The sequence below is a fragment of the Callionymus lyra genome, chromosome 10, assembly GCF_982586985.1.
Source record: "Callionymus lyra chromosome 10, fCalLyr1.hap1.1, whole genome shotgun sequence".
NCBI lineage: Eukaryota > Metazoa > Chordata > Actinopteri > Syngnathiformes > Callionymidae > Callionymus > Callionymus lyra.
In genome coordinates, this window is record NC_141827.1 from 27,435,348 (window position 1) to 27,453,134 (window position 17,787).

Below are 17,787 nucleotides of genomic sequence, written 5' to 3' on the forward strand. Positions count from 1 at the left end.
CTCCATTTGATATTACAGATTTTATTTTTTTTTACTGGAGATTCATTTATTTTTATTCTAATCGGTAAAAGAGAAAGTGTCAAGGTGTGGTAATGTTCAACTGAGATTTACTGCAGCTAGCACCACTAGACGGATAGACTTTATTAATCCCTCGGGAGATCTCCTTTGGGGTATTGGGTTTCCTGTTCACAGCAGACGATAGTTTCATAAGAACAAGAACATAGTGCAAGAAAAGGATACAAAGATTAGCATAGAATAACATCATCCTTTCAATCTACTCCTGCCCACAGATTCAGACTAGCTTAGCTAGCAAGAACAACATTCCGTTTTAAAATGCTACTTAATTTACACAACAATTTAAAAAAGTAAATTAAAACCTAAAGCCTGTTGGCCATTTGCCTGCCAAGAGAGTATATTCTGTAAAGTAATGGGTTAATGAGGCTTTATAAAACAGCAGATGAGGTATCACAATACAGTGTCTTCATTTTAAAAGACCACTAGATGTCACTCAAATGATGCAAGGTTTCATTGAATTAGTAGATCAGAGCAAAGAGTATAAAGCTGAGAGTGACATGCCTCACCAATTCTGGTTGAAGATTACAGAACATCACACCAATAGTACATTATATAGTTTAGATCGATACAAAAAAGTATGAATAAATAACAGTAAACCACATAAATTCCACCAAATATATGAATCAAATTAAGATCAAAGACTAGCAAAAAAGACCAATCTCAGCAAGAATTTACCTCTAGAACCTCCTCAAAGGTTGAGTTATTGTGTGAAAGGGGGGTTAAGTACCATCAAAATGAGAAAAACAATAATTTCAAATTGTGTGAGAACTTAAGACATTGGCTCCTGCAAAAAGTAGCTGAAAAAAAATAGTATCGTTGTAAAAGCCAGAACATGTACTTTTTGGGAAATTGAGATCGACAGGCCGTACAAGCAATTTTGCGGACGATGCACTAATCTTTGATGTTGAAAAGAGAGCTAAGCCAAAAGGCAATGTATACCGGTCGACCTACCCTCAACAATGGTCATGTGACTGAAACAACAAGATCGAGGGAACAAGAGCCATAACTGAGGGCTGGGCTTGTCCTTAGAAATAGGTAGAGAAGAAAGGTCATCCACAAGAGACTCGGAGTAGAGCATCTGGTTTCTTCAACAAAAAAGACCAGATAGTGTAGATTTTACATGTCATTTTTACGACACTCAATTGTGATTCATGACATTGATTTGTGAGTCTGCAGCTTCTTAAAAGCGTCCCTGGATCAGTTGGGAGGTTTTGCCAAGGCAGGGTTAACACATGCACCGCCGTCATAAATAAACATGAAGCAGACTTCAATGCACTTAATGGCTCTTAAAATCTAGAGCGACCGGGCTGAGCAGCTGCGTCGTAGCTGCTGCTTCGTTCCAGAGATGATGTAATCAGGGTGTCCCACCACTAAAAAAAAAAAAAGACTGTGGATTTATTCGAGGTTCTCTTCTTTTATTGCAGCCATTGTTATGAACGGCTGCTCCCCTCAGTCAGCAGGATTAAAGTCAGGATTAAGATTCTCCTGCGCGAGCCGGCGGGTGTGCAACTGGCCATGCTAGTTATTGGAATTGCCTTCATTATCCTCTGGATCTCTCATCATGAACTTCTCACCTCACCGAGTCCTCGGAAGCACGGCTCGCCCGGAGCACACAGCTGCCCAATATTTCAGGATGCAGATGCTCCGAAAAGTTTCCTGGATTCTTTGGAAAAAATGGCTCTTTTGGTTTTCGGATTGTTTTAATCTTGTTTCTCAGAGCACAATAAGTCATTTGAGAGCACAAGTCCCTGTCCTCTATTCAAACCCTGTGAACACTTTTCTATCATTTTTGTAGTCAAAGTTTTGATTTATATTTAAGAAGTGATGCGACAAGACAATACGGATGGTTTATTATCAATGTTTTAACATTTTACCACGAATAATGAGTATATTCATATATTTAGTATCTTATTACTGGTATAACAAAGTACACAGGCTAACATAAAGTAAAAAAAAAGTACAGTAAATTTAGGTAAATAATAATTACTAAAACAAACTTTTGACTTTCCTACATCGTCATAGAACAACTCATTGCTAATGGTAGACTGTTACTGATACATAACCTTCTTTAAAATGTATTTATATATAAGAGACTTGTAGAAAAAATATGTTTCCGTGTTTACAGTATGTTGGTGTAGGTGCAAGTGTCATTAAAAGAGAAATACTGATGGGATATAACCAGTCACTTGTTACTGGATAAATAGTAAACAGAGATTCATTTTCTACATTTGTAAATCTGACTCGAGAGAAGTCAGTGCCTCAGCCATGAGTCGCACCGCAAGTCTCTGCTAGGAAATGCATTTTCATAGTCCGGTGTGTTTTGACATGATGGACTGTATAAAATGTGGATTTATTATCTGTGACGCGACCTGTCTGTTGCTAAATCACGGTTTTCTATGCTTATTCATGGTTGAGCCATCTGGGAAATAAAGTCTCTTGGTATGACAGGGCGATGAAACAATCATGAGGCAATGACGTCTAAACCATGTTATATTTGCTACGTCAACCACGCCCCTTATTAGGCAAATTCCAGAAAACTGATTTGTTGGATCATGATATAACTTACTGCCTTTTTGCAGCCAGCCTCAAGTGGACACCCGAAGAACTGCAGTTTTTTTTGCACCCTAGTGACTTCACCTTTTAAAACTAGATGTTGCACCAGTTTTCTAACTGTTTGTCTGGCAAATGGAGAGCATATTATTGAGTTTTATATTTGAGAAATGTATGTAAACCATGTTGTACATTTTGGGATTGAAGTGTTGGGATCTGATTGACTCATCCACCAACTAGCAAGGGGCCTGCAACCCTTTGTTCCATGCGTCTCTTTCAACAGCTTCTGAATACCATCTCTTGCTTTAGATCAAATACAGATTGAAACTTTTTGGAAAAAACCTACAGAGAACTGAGAAAAAAAATGTGCCAAGATTGTCTATTAAGACAACAAGAAGAGTTATTATTTACTTTAATTTCTTTTTTAAATCGAGTTTATAGAACACAATTTTCAGCATTGTTGCTTAATTCATCTAAATGAACTAGTGATCTTAAAAGACTATCATCTCTTAAACTTGTGTCATGTTTGACTTTTCTCTGAGGAGCTTTTTTTTTAATTAGAATAATTTACACAATTTCCTGCTGGAACTCAAACAGAAGATACAATATAGTTTTAAATTTCCCCCAAAAAATCTAATTTCACTAGTTTTCTACTCAAACTCGACTGAGGGTTGGGATTATTTTCAGAGTAATCTGCTCCTTTTTTAGTCATAGTCATAGAGAAAAATGTTTTTCCATATGACGGTGGCCTCTGGTGCTTACTTCTATTCATCCTCCTTTTACAAAAAGACGTTTAAAAACATCCCAGTATGAGGAGTATTTGGATGTTTTAAAGGGTGTCTACTTGGACTATAATTTTAAAAAGGAAACCAATTACTCTGAAAATAATCCCAACCATTAGTCGACATGAGGGTGAATTCGAATTTTGGGAGAACTATCCCTTTAAATAAACCTCAATTGGACAAGTGAGCTCCATCCCATATATGACAGAATCCACATCCCAGAACCTTTCTCAGGTAGTTGTATTGTTGATTCTGTTCCTTCGGGCAGAACTCAGATTAACTAGAAAGTGAAACTGAAAGCTTTTCCTTCAGGCAGACTCTCAGTGCAGTCATGTGAAATCACAACCTTGACTTTCTGATCATCGGAATGATGTATTTAAATGACAAGAAGGCGATGACGTGTGTCGATCCAGTCTTTGTTGTGATGGTCAGCTGAGTCTCTGAATTAAAGTGTGCAGGACAGTAACCAATATTTAGCACAGTGCACTTATAAACCGTGGCCTTGGGATGCTCTTAGCTCACTGGAGAATGAAAATCTTGGCGTCCGATTCCGTGGACTGGCATTTGTCGACGCACGACAAATGAAGACCTTTTGTCTCCCACACGAAGTGGCGCTGAAAGTGAAAGTGCGGATGACGCGCATTAGTCTGTGGCCTTTTCTTTGGCTATTTATATGACAACAGTTTCAGATTGACTTCAGCGGCAACCTTGAGAGCTCAACAGTGTCAGGATCAATGGGAAAGGAGACCGCTGCATGCCTGAATACACTCTTTTTCTTTTCCTTTCTCTGCATGACAGATCGTAGGGCAGTGTATCTCATCGCCACGGCAACAATTAGAGTTCTGTTTCAATCCTATCAGGAGCGGGAATTACAATCGTCTGTCACTCACTTAAATGCCTCGCAGAGGAGGGGAAAACACAGAGTCGGAGATCGCGTTCATTTCTGATCCCTGCGTTGACAGCTCTTTGTAGTTTGACTCCAATCTTCGGATGTAGAAGTGATGACTGCGATACCACGTATCTCTCATCGTCCCCCGACGATGGAGAGGATTAATGGCAGAGCGGTTCTGAGCTGCAAAAAGCCGTGATTCAGCTTTTTATTGTTTCTGTCCCGCAATCAATATGGATTTGTAGCAACAACATATTAGGTCTTCTTACAAAATAAATACAGCTACAGATGCATTATATTCACCCTTTAATGAACCACATATAACTTGGATAAAGGAGTCAAAGACAATCTTGTTGTAAGTAAAGTATGTTTGCTGCATTATTACCTGAATTCACCATGTCTACTGACTCCTTCAAGAAACATCTTAAGATACTTTTATTCGTGCAGGCTTTTCCTTGATTTTCTGAGACTCCTGTGTTTGTCTCGGTGTTATCTTGACCTTTTTATAATATATTTTATTGAGTATTGTTTTGATTGTTTAAGCGCTTTGTGACCCTGGTCTGGAAAAGCGCTTACTTACTTACTTAATTTTTGGGGATCACTAAAAATACTGTCTTCCACAAAAAAAGAAGCATATTTCTTACTCAAGTGATTTAATTCTCTTCACTTAACTTGTCGAGAGTGAATTCCTTTGGTATCTTTTGATGACATTTGTTGTAAGGGTCAAACATAAAATTTGGAACTTTCGTTTTTGGGCTTTATTAAACTCATTTTAAGTAGACTGCAAAAAAAGGAATGGAGTCAGAAGTAAAGCGGACGATGCACCGATCTATTGTGGTGGCAATCTAGCTAAACCAAAAGGCAAAGCTCTCTGTATACCATAATAATCTACGACTCCACCGCTCAAGTTCTTCTGCTGAAGCTTCTGCCACCACAACCCGACCCCAGATGAGGCGGTGGAAGCCGAGACATGAAGAGTTCTGAGATCTTGAATTCTAGCAAATACGCATGACGTTTGCTTAATGGTCATGAATAGAAATTGGCACTTTCTTTGGTTTAAAAAATAAATTATATTACTATTTACATCAATTGAATCCTTAGGGTTTCTGGATACTTGGAGCAGGATCTAATTCCCCAACCCGGAGAAGGCTCCCAAACTTATTCCAACTGAGAACCATGGAACCTTAACTATGGCCAAAAACGGTAGCTAGAGGCTAAGTTTTCTCCAGAGGATGACTGGACTCTCCCTTGGAAATTGGGTGAAAGCACAGTCATCCAGGAGACGGGGGTGACCCAGGACGCACTGGAGAGACTCTCTTTGCTGGCCTTGGGGTCCCCTGGGTAGAGGCAGAGAATGTAACTGCAACTCTTACCCGACCCTGATGAGGCTGTAGAAGGTATGACAAGACAAGACGAGACAAGACAACACTGGAACCGTTAGATCCTCAAGATACTTTAACTCTTCCACTTGGGGCAGGATTTAATCCTGATCCTGCCAACGGCTCCTGACTCTATTCCACCTGAGAATACATGTCTTGGGCGTCTGATTTGGACGACTCGCTAGTGGGGGTTTTCAGTTTACTTCCCGTGGGTTGGAGACCCTGCAAACACTGGAGAGACTACAGTATGTCTCTCAGCTGGTCTTTTAAAACTTCAATCTGTTTTTGGGCAACAATAAAATTACTTGACAAGCAGGTTTTGTCCCCTGGGCCTTGAGTTTGATACATCACGAGCCTCAATCTTAGTCCTGATAAAACGTGTAGCTTCAGAATGTCGCGAGTAAACAGCAGTTGTTCCTCCAGGTTGCTCTCGTTCCCAGTAAGTGTGTTCCCTCGTCGTACCGTGTGTGATATTTGTGTTTACTCTGCCTCCCTGTGACATCTGGAGCCGGGAAAACAGACCAATCCATTATGTCTGAGGCTCAGCCGCATGTTCTCCAGTGTGTTGATGGTCTGCAGCTTCCCCTCGGAGGTTAATATATTCTTGCTCTTACATTATTTAACACGTCAGGCCAAGATGTTGCTTCACGTTAGAGGAGCGGGGAAAATACACAAGTTCACTTTTATGAAGACAGAATTCAAAAGCAGTTTGGGATTAAGGATACTTTTCTCTATGCTCCCCGCACGAGTCGACTGTGTAAGAAGCAGCGGGAAGAGACGACAGCGTTTCATTTAGCTGAGAGTAAAGAAGATGTGTGCTTGTGTATACAAGTGTACGATCAAACATGGTTTGAGTTAGATCGTGATGGATGAATGAAAACGATCAATCAAACCTGTTTCACTTCAGAAGAGCGTGTTGTATTTTGAAGCATCATTGTCAAATATGTTGCTATGAAAGGTGAGTCTGTAAAGTGCTGCTCTGAAAAATGAGCAATGCACTAAAGTACTAAACATCGAGGCAGCTCATTAAACTTTTTTCAGTTTTTGGGGGTTTTTGCTGACTTGCCATTGGTACATTTTCTAACCGGCAGAGGGCTTATCTAATTTAAGTGGAACCTTTGCATGTCCCCCGCCCCTTTTCTGACATCCTGCAGCATTAAGTACATTGTAAATATATATACATTTTAATGGAATAAATAGCTGAGTCAAAGTGCCAAGGAGCTGCTTGAATAATGCATTTGCAATGACTAAAACCTTTATATTTTCTTGTATGATTTAAGCTGTGTCAGATGTATTTGTTTTCATATCTTGTGATTGGAATTGCATCAAACATACAAGAACGTGAGAATGTCTGCTGAAGAGAAATACATTATTAAAATTTCCAACAATTTAAAAGTCAATAAGTTTTGATTATTATTATTTTAAATTTAACAAGTATCAAAGGAGATGACAACTTGTTAGATTATCTGTCAGCAATTGTCTTTTCTTCTGAATGTATTTTATATCTCTGAATCCCACAATTGAATTTCAAGAACCTCAAAAAAAGGAAATCTTTGATAATTTACAATTCACCAAAATATTTCAGCAGGCCATTCCATTATGGGTCTGTCCAGTATTCATAAGTGTTTTTTAGTTCGACAACAAAACCTTTTTTCTTATTATTGTGCATTTTTTTGGAATGTCAGTGACAAATAATTTTTTAACAACTTTGTAATTAATTACTTATATCTTTGACCGATTGGAAGCAATAATAGCCTTGATTTTATTGAGTTAAACACACTAGCTAGTGTATAATAGCTATAAACGGAATAGTACCAATCATCGGCATCAAGTTTTCAGCCTTGGTGACCTTGTTTTTCAATTTTCGTCCTAGAATTTTCATTTCCATGCATCCATAATAGTAACCCATTTGTTGTCATTCTCCCAACCATAATAAATATTAAAGCAACAATTGGTAAATTTAATAGTGTCGTTTTTGGCGACCCTTTGTGTCCAAAAGTGCTACCGCAATGCCGTAAACTATGATGCATGATACAGCATTTAAAAAGAAAACTCTGGCTGATTCTAATAACTCATTTTAGTGATAGTTCTTTCCTCGAAGGGTGATTCAATTTCCACGTTTCAAAAACACATTTCCGAGGAACCTACATCTACGTTCTTGCGATGACAGGATCATTTTAGGAGTCCTGCGTGTTTTGGGGGCTGCTTATCAAGATTCATATCTTTAAGCGAGGAAGCAGGAAGCAAACGGTTACTGTGAAAATTGACATGGAAAGAAAACAAGCAGAGATGATTTCCTTAGTTTAAGGCTTGTTATATGTGTGTGCAATTGTTAAAAAGTAAAGATTGGTGGTAAAATGGAGGCACAACACAGAACTTAAAGGAATCATCTCTATTTCCTGCCGTCGCCTCCGTCCACCTCACACCACGTTCTGGCCATCGGTCCGACAGTCGACCCTCGCTCCTCCGTCCCCTCTCTGCCGAGGTGTCCACGAGAGGAAGGTCGTCCCTCTGTCTCTGGAGTCTTGACCGACGGAGCAGGGAGGGCGGAGAAGAGCAGTGAGAGCATATGGTTAGTTAACTTTAATGCAGAGGCAGATGTCTCCTCGTGTTTTTGTGAGATCAGTGGGCCGAAACGGGTCACGTCAGAATCATACAAGAGAACATTTGTTGCCTTTGTTAGCCTTTGTATCCGACCCGGGCATGTGGCTGGGATTGTAATTATTTCTCCTTATTCACAAACTGTGTGAGGTTAATGTGCCCAGATCCTCCGCATGGCAAAGGTCCAAATCTGCCTCAGATTTCGTTTGGAAAACAGATTATTCCTTACGCAGGGAAGCTGATGATTTAACGTTAAATGATTGTGGATTTAAAAAAAGAAAGATCTATAATACTTATTGTGAAAAACTTTATTTTTATACGTTTTAACATTTTCTATATCGATACAGATACTTTGTCTAATACCAGTTTGTGAAGAATACTTGTTTCCAAACTTATTTTACAAGATCAATTCGAATAACGACAACAAAAGAGATGTTACACATCTTGAGTTTTTAGTTAAATTTCTCTTAAGCGGTTTTCTAATGCTTCGTCATTTAATGTATAAAAGAAGACTTGCTAACAAGTGACAAACCAATCTCATGTTTCCTGTCTTTTCACTAATGATTATTTCTTCAGAAAAATACACATATTTCAAAGTTTTGGTCGGTGCAACAAACTATAAAATATATATTAAAATAAACAGCCCTATGTATACCCTAGTTTCTGGACTATAAGGTTGCCTAAAATAATTATATTTTCAAAGTGTGCCCTATTGACTGTAGCGCTTTATATATAGAAATAATTCAGGTTCTGCTTAATGAGTTAGAAGTGTTTTTGTGTCGTACATGGCGCTCAATGCCCTCTGTCAAAATGTTTAAGCATGACTTTTTGCAGCATTACGGCTACCATAGTCAGGAGCTTTGTGGAGTCATTTATACTGTAATGTCCGCTGTTGTTTTGTTGAGTTCTTCGCTTTACTTAACAACTCACAGAGTTCGTTCCTGCCATGCAGATCACCATCAAAACACATACAACACAACACGTCGGATCCAGAGGCTCAACTTTGAACTCGCTATTCTCGCGATACGAACCATTACCATGATAACATGAACACGAAGACACTTTGATACGTGGACCCTGAAGATGAAGAAGTTGTGGTTGAGGAAAAATAATTGTATTGTTGTTTTGTATTTTACGTGTTAGAACTAAACAATTTTGAGAGTAATTTTAATTACTTTGATTATTCTAGAATTGTGTAGCAAAACTACAGAACCTCAAGGTTATAGTGATATAAAACAATTGCGAAATTATCAAATAATACACTTTTTCTAAAGTCTGACACAGCCATAATTGGTGTGTTAATATAATCCCTTTTGTCAGTTTGATTGACAGGGACATTAACCAACTGAATATTGGCAAACACCATTTCCTTTTTTAATATCCTTTCACCACATTCCCCAAAATGTAATCAGCTCCCTTGTTTTTTACCCTCTTTGTCTTTTTTTTTTGCTCTCCCAGTCAGTCCTTTTAAGCCTCTTAAGTGGAACTTGTGTCTTGTGCCGTGCACCGTTGAAATGAGTCGAAATGAAGTGTGTAGAGAGGTTGTTGGCGAGTAAGACCGTTTGCTGCCTGTTCCTCTTTTGCTTCCTGCAGCAGCAGTGCTCCACATGTCAGTTATATAAGTGACGAGAATTTCTCTGACGCTGCAGCGTGAGGTGTGAGGGTTTTCAGGCTCATAGCTCACTATTTCGCCCCTCTCAGTGGAGTCAACAACATTCCCCTCATGATCCCACTCTCGCATTTGGCTGTCTAAAAAATTGAGCTGCTGGAAAAACCCAAAGGTGTCCCGAAGCAATTTTTTTTTTTTTTTACTGCCTAAAATAGTCACAGGAAGCTTCAAGGTTAGAGCGAAAGCTGTGCAGCTGTCAGGTCTGGAGTGTGATAAGAGAACAGGCTGGAGGTCCTGCAGGTTTAAAAAACCACGATGAGGAGGTGAAACGTCTCTAATCATGACTGATACAGAGTGAGACTGCTGGTGATGAGATTAGAGCTTGAGTCGTAACGATAAACTACTCTGGATACATTTACTCTGGTTGATAGAAAACACAAATGTATTGAGGCTTTCTGTCTCCATCCTACTTTAGACATCATTTGAAGCAGCTCAGAAGGAATCGTGTTGATGGTCGTGATCACTGTGCAGAGTTTTGTTTATCTGTCTCAAGGGCCCAAAAAAACAGTTGTTAGAATGACACTTTTAATGTGATTTAATTTGAAAAATTGTAAAAATTTGCTCTAAAATAACGTGAAGATGTTTTTCTATATCATTCTTAATTCTTCATTTTTGTATGTTCTTGGATTTTTTCTTTAAAACAGGTTAAAATTAAATTAAATGGACAAACCAGATCAACTAAATTAATTCATTTATTCATTTGTTTTCTTTTTACTGAGGAAAATGTTGTCACAGCATGATCTGGAGTTTATATTCCATGTGTTTATGTTGATAAAATGATGATGATTAAAAAGGAAAAACAGAGAAAAGTTTAGCAGTTGAAAAACATCTGAATATAATGAGATGGACTGAAGTACTTTTTTTAAGCTGACAAAACATCTCAAAATAAGCGGCTTTGTTTTCTTGCATATTTTCCACCTGACTTGTTTAGCTTTGTTTGCAGTCTTAAGGCTTGAGTGATGCTTGAATGCAGCGAATAATTGGCGGGTCAAGTCCGTATCTTTCCACGTCGAAGAATACAGACGCTCTCACGGCTTGTTGGCGACTCATCCAGATTGCAGAGGAATCACTCAAATGTGGGGGGGATGTGGAAAACAACAAGCTACAGCGACGTACAGAACACATGCTGGAGTGTCTTAAGAGGCGTTCTGGGCGCTGGTTAATTTTCTGACAGTCAGACGACACCGATAAAGACTGGGCGGCGGACTTCTGTTGCGCCTTGATGACTGAAGCGCTGGATTTCTTCCCAAGCCTTTGTCACTGTCCAGAAAACACTGGGTGGAAAATCAACTGAAATAAATTAAGGATTTCAAGCTGTTTTTAAAGATGTTTTGAATATATTTCCTTTAACTCTTGGATTGGACTGATTTAATCTTTTATCCATAGGTATTGAACGTTGGTGGCTTGTGTCAATAATCCTGAACCTTGCCCAATGATTCTAGAGTTGTCCTAGCTGCCCCAAGACCCTAAAATCCATGGGGTAAAGGGGTACACCCTTCACCAAGGCCATCATTTCACTGAGCCATGGAACCGTCCAGGAGGCATTCGAATCGACTAACTCCTCCTTGGCCTTGGCCAGTCTTTTTCATCATTGTCTATGTGGGAGAATTCGGACACCCTATAAAGGACACTTGTTTTTCTTCTTCTTTCTGCAATAAAAAGATCAGTTATAACTTTCCTATAAAAAGGTCAATTGACCAGAGAATGATAATGTTGGTACTCATATTCTACTTTGGCAGGAAAATCTTGCCTGGAGTGAGCATTCCAACGTTCTTTAAAACTTAGATCAATGGAGCTGTTATGAACTACTGGTGGCTCCACACTTGAAGTTACTTGTGATATTGTTGCTACGTGGTTTAGTGTAGTTTTGTCCTATCAGAGTCTCAAAAGCATCTTATTCTAGCATATAATATTATCGTAAACTTACTGTGCCCACTGATGTGCTATAGCAGGTGTCCCCGACCTTGTTTGTACCGCGGACCGCTTACATTTCAAGATTAAATTTACGGGGCGACCAACAGATGAAATAAAATGGCATGACCTGCAAAAAAGATCCAAATAAGGTGAATGAAAAAATACATCCCACCATAACCGACACCACTGGTTACAACATGATCTGTTTGCATTTCCTTACATTTGACTGTACTGTATGTCGACGATGGTGTTCTGTATGTGTGTGTGTCCTCACTAAAATAAAACTTTTAGAACTGCTGTTTTTTTAAGAAGAAAAAGAACTTCTTTCAGACAGTAATTTTCAAAAGAACAGAAATAATGTCCCAGGACATAATGTCTCGGACCGGGGGTTAGGGGACCAATGAGCTATGGTATATGTGCATTTTGGTTATAGTTTGGGTCACTTAAAATATCACAACTTGGCAGGATCAGGATGATCGGAGACGGTGACACAATCCCTCCTAAAGAATAGTCAATTAGACTGGAAAACGATTGTGCTGCAATACCGCACGTTGAAACCTTGCCTGGTTTAGCACGATTAGCTATTAATGGGTCACGTTTCAACTGACGCCTTCAAGGTTCACCATAAAAATCGAAAAAAAGACGGTTGTGGCAGGTGAATCAGATTGATACAGTGACTCTTGTTTTCTTCAGTTTTGTTCCACAAGTCTTGATTTATGGCAATAATGACATCTGCACTGCTGTGAGAGGAGACAGTGGATCTCACTGTTTGAGCGCAATTAGGGATTTGCGATGAGATTAAACGTCATCTTTAATCCCCAATGATACTCGAGAGCAATAAATCACGATCGCATTCGACTGTAATCTCAGCACTTTGGCGGCATCTTACATAATCATTTTCACGGTGAATGACTCTGCTCTTTTTTTTCTGTCCGTGGAACACGACGGCTTGCAGAAACTTCACACGCGAGAACGTGTTCAGGCAGAAGGAAGCATGGCATGTGCTTTTCTGGGCGAGTTTATAAGTTGTGATGCCTCGAGAGTGTGAGGTATCGCTCCAAGTGAAAGATCTCAGCAGTCACTTCGCCGCGGGGGGCTCTCGGCTTGCGTGTATTTTCTTTCTGGAGCTGTAAAGAAGAGTGTGGGCGCTTTATTGGACTGCTGATGTGAAGCTTGTGTCTCTTGACACTTCGCCCACCATCGTGGAAAAATGACACGGAGGCGGGAAATGACTTAAGTATTAAATTTGAAGGTACCTGTATTGAAATACCTGAGTTATTAGTCCTGTGACAAAACAACAGTGTAGCATATCTTGCCTTATGAACTACTATTGAATGGGACAACAACTGGAAAAATACTACCACTACAATTCTTTTTTTTTTTATACTATTGAGCTCAATAGTCACCAACAACTTAAGACATTCAACCATGTACTGAGCTGCAAGGCATTATGGAATTTAACAGTCAATTGTAGATGGGGTTTTTTTGTGTCAGAAAAAAGTGTTGGAAGTCATTAATGTAAGGTCCATAAGCGGCTTTTATGCAGCCTAAAAGGTTCATTACAAACTATATAATATAACCAGGGACATTTGAAATAGAATGGACACCCCTGATTTTATTTATTTAGATTTTTTTGGGAAACGGCATGTCTTGCATTTGTTAACCATTTTGGATGGTGGAAATCAGTTGAAATTCTAAATCCAGTTCAGGTGACTTCCACAGAAGAAGTGAGGATCAAAATAAAATCATACAATACAATGCCCGATACCATCATGAGCATCCAGTCCGATGATTACCAAGAAATGGAGAGTCGAAGAAAAATAACTATAGCATTTTACTGCAACGTCATGTAACGTAATCCCATTCCAGCAACAGAAAACTAGCTTTACATCACATACATTCAGAATTTCATCACGCATCTTTGGACGAGCTGGAAGGCAAATGTGTTACAGTTGTGACCTCGAGTCTTTGGTAAATACTTCTGAGCACAGAGGTGCATGATGCAAAACAGCTGAAATGTGTTTGTGAACCAAAGTAGGTTGAGGTTGTTCAGAAGAGCTCTTCACAAACTCGCTGAAGGTTTCAGACTGCGCCTTTTGTCGAGAAATTCATTCATTGTTTCTTCTTTTTGAAAAGCAGATTTCCAATGTCTTCTATTTATTTGTGTTTGGTGTTTCTCACTTTTGTTTTTATGTTTTTAATTGAAAACATGAGGTGAATGACACCGTGGGTTTTTCTTCCAACAACATGTCCATCAGATTTTAAACAAAAACAAGTTGTCGCTACGGCTTTATTTGCACATTTTGTGTTGGTTAAAATGTATTGTTTTAATGAACAAGATGAATAATTGTTAATTTATTAAACGTGTTACCTTTCTTTTTTCTTTGTGATTTTACCTAAATACATAATTCAGAAACTCATGTACACTTTACCTTTATATAGCTGCCAAAATAAAAGAAAGAGAGCATTAAAAGCAGACTTGGTGGCCTTTAACTGGAACCACTTTGGGTGCAAAATAAAGCAATAAAGTTTTCCCTGTTAGTTTCAAACTTTTCTGTCATTTTTGTGACAACATTCGTTATTGTTCTTCTCTGGTCCCTTTCCCCGATAAACCTTTTTTTTCTGTACCTTTTTCTTTTTCTGTTCGGCCCACTGTTATCCCTTGGAAAAAACCTATTAAACAAAATGAATTAAAACATATTCTTTTTTAGCCACATGATTATTTTTTTCTAGGGTAGAAAATATTTATGTAGGGTATAAGATGTTTTCAATAGGTAGAAATCATTTTTCCTATGGTAGAAGATCTTTTTCCAAGGTAAAGAATGTTTCCTAGGGTTTGTTAGGGTAGAAGATATATTCCTTAAATTTCCATTCACACCCTGAATGAAACCAAATAACTAAATGCTCCAATATATAAATATATATATATATATATATATATTTTAACAATATTGTAAAACTCAAAAGCCACTAGTATAGTATGCCCTTTGCTCTCTGCACTATCTCAGCTCACATGAGTAGTTTCAGGGGTAGAGTCTGAAATAACGGGGTTGGAATTTAAAATGCAGCTTAACACGTACCAGAAGACCACTCATGTGGTAAATACCTTTTTTTTTTATATATATATTTAATTAGGCAAACATAAAAAGGAAGAAAAACAAGGCAGATAAACGGCCAACCCTTGGTAAGGAGCAACTGAAAAGGTCCAGAAAACACCATTAAAGGTCAGAAACGTGAGCAGATGATGGAATAGTATGCAGACGAACTGGAAGGTGGCAGCAAGATAATCTCAAGCGGAAAGGGAGAAGAGAGGGTATTTAAGAATAGAATAACAAACGGAGTGAACCACAGGTGAAAGGTGGGGTTGGAAGAGAAACCAGCATGATAAAGCTGCAGTTGGCGGATAGAAACTTTACTAAACATTGTTTATTAGATATTCCCTTTTTAGTGACACCTACTTCAAGAATCAAACATGAATAAATTAATATGTGTGGGTTATAAATGGAATGGTTTATCTTTTTCTACTTCATCTTTAAGTCGAAATTATACATACAGTACATTTAAAAGTAAAGATTTATGAACAAATATCTTTTCTGTCTGAGTTAAGCTAAATCTGAGTTTTTTGGACAGTATTTCAGCATCCGAAGGTCTTCTCTTTCTGCCTGACCAGCTCTGAGACAGCTCTCATCAGATCTCGTGCAACCTTCCTTCTGAAAATGCCAGCCCACCGGGATGACTAAGCCGCATCAGACAGCAGGAGCGCCCGTGGATGTGATGGGTATTTTGATGTGAACTGCCCGAAAAATCCGAGTTCAGAGCGAGAAGCAATAAGATTTCTCCCACAAACATCTTATGTGGTGAGACTTAAGAGGTTTAGAGAGAGTCGTCGTGAGAGGAGAGTGAAGTTCTGTTCATTTGTGGAACTTTATTCCAAGGTTAAATTGGAAGGTTATATGATGATTTTTGGATGAACAGTCACCGATGGATAATGAGACTTTACTTTTAATCAAAGATATGAGTTTAATTATCTCTTAAATGCTTGAGCAGTGAAACCAACTGACCTCAACATGTATCAGACGAGTGTCTACCAGCACTTGAGATATTCACTAAATCTTCATTTTCATGTTGTATTCCTTTAGTAAGACATGTTTTCTTTCACTGAAGACAACATAAGTGTAGGACCAAAAGATATAATGTCAAAGTAAGATTTTGATGTAATACGATTTATTTTAGCATAGGAAGAATATTATGGGCTCAGTTGATAAACCCGAAATCTGTTTAGCAATATTTGATAAAATAATTTTCAAACATCAGAGAAGTATTATTTAAAGGCTGTGATGTATTCAGACATTTCTCATTTGCTTGTTACTTTACAGAAATAACACCAGGATGACATTATGACCCTTGAATGTTTTCTAATGTCTTCTTCCATTTGTTTTTCTTCTTATTTTTAAGACTGCCTTCTTGTGCTCTAAACAGACACCGAATATTCCTGCATTATTTTATTTCAGAGTGAAAACTGTTGCCTCAAACTTTACTTGAACTTCTTATCTTTGAATTATAATACTTTTGGGAGTCGGATGAAAAATCTAGCCATAAGAAAACTATATTTCTTGTAAAAACACAATTCTTTCTAATATTTGACTTTGAAAAATGCACCTATGAATATAATTCCTGTATTGATTTTGGTGTTTGGTTCTTAGGTACAATTTTAGGAAATTACAACATCTATAAACGATGCACCTGCATGAGCTGAAGCTCACTCTTATTTCTTTATCTCCACTATCAAAGGAAAGCAAGGTCATAGATGAAGTGTAACTCCGCTTCCAGATAGTAAGTGAGTAAGTAAGTAAGTCAATTATATTTGTATAGCCCTTTTCCAGACCAGGGTCACAAAGCGCTCAAACAATCAAAACAAAACTCAATAAAAAATATACTTAAAAGATCAAGATAACACCGAGACAAACACAGGGGTCTCAGAAAATCAAGGAAAAGCCTGCATGTACTTTATTAACCACATCTATAATAACAACGCTACATCTACAGTATAACTGCTAAAAAATCTTATAATTTGGTACTATCAGGATGAAAACCACAAGTTACTCACAGACAAATGCAGTCACACTGATGGAATAAAAGACAGCCACACTTTTTTTGAAACCAGTTAAACACCATTATTCATTATATAATGTTTAAAAATACAAGTTCAGTTTGATAGATGTGCAACCTCTGTTCCTAGAACCAGTAGAGTGAGATTTTGGGGGGGATGACAACTCAGGGAACTCAGAGAATCAAGGAAAAGTCTGCACGAATAAAAATGTCTTCAGATGTTTCTTGAAGAAAGTTAAAATTAAAGAGTCAAATAATCATTCAGTCAACACTGCAGAGAAAAATCTATGATAGAAGGACGAGTCGACACTTGAAAGCTGTTTTGTGCTCTTGAAGAAAACTCGGCCTCCCTCCGGTCAATATCCAGCTAGACGCTTGGAGAAAGTATCTTGTTTTTATAGTTCCCTTCATGTTTGTGTTGTTGTCGTCGCAGGAAAAGTATTGAACACCGACCTCCGCCACTACCTCAGTCTGCAGTTCCAGAAGGGCTCGCTGGACCACAAGCTCCAGCAGATCATCCGGGACAACCTCTACCTTCGCACCATCCCCTGTGAGTACCTCTCTCACCTGTTGCTCACATCGCTGTGCTTTTAACGTGTCACCATGGCGACCATGCAAGGACATCGCTGTGCCCTTCTTCAGTCATTTACTCCAGTGTGGTATCATCGCACTGATCAAAGTCCATAAATAAGCCACTCTGAGGCTCCGCTGCACTGAGTTTACCCGACTGGTATTTTTGCTGAACCTCCCAGAGTAGAATTCACAATGAACAGCAGGTTCGAGAGAAGAAGTAGAAATGACAGTTACATTCAAACATGA

At 38.5% G+C, this 17,787-nt stretch overlaps 1 protein-coding gene across 2 annotated transcripts in view; it reads left to right on the top strand.

Annotated features, from left to right (window-relative positions):
* magi3b (membrane associated guanylate kinase, WW and PDZ domain containing 3b) overlaps nt 1–17,787 on the top strand; it is a 169,279-nt gene that overhangs the window by 89,275 nt on the left and 62,217 nt on the right. For both annotated transcript variants that reach the window (XM_087800331.1, XM_087800332.1), the window contains exon 2: nt 17,402–17,518. In XM_087800331.1, coding sequence (XP_087656457.1) covers nt 17,402–17,518 — 117 coding nt within the window. The remainder of the gene's footprint in view (nt 1–17,401; nt 17,519–17,787) is intronic.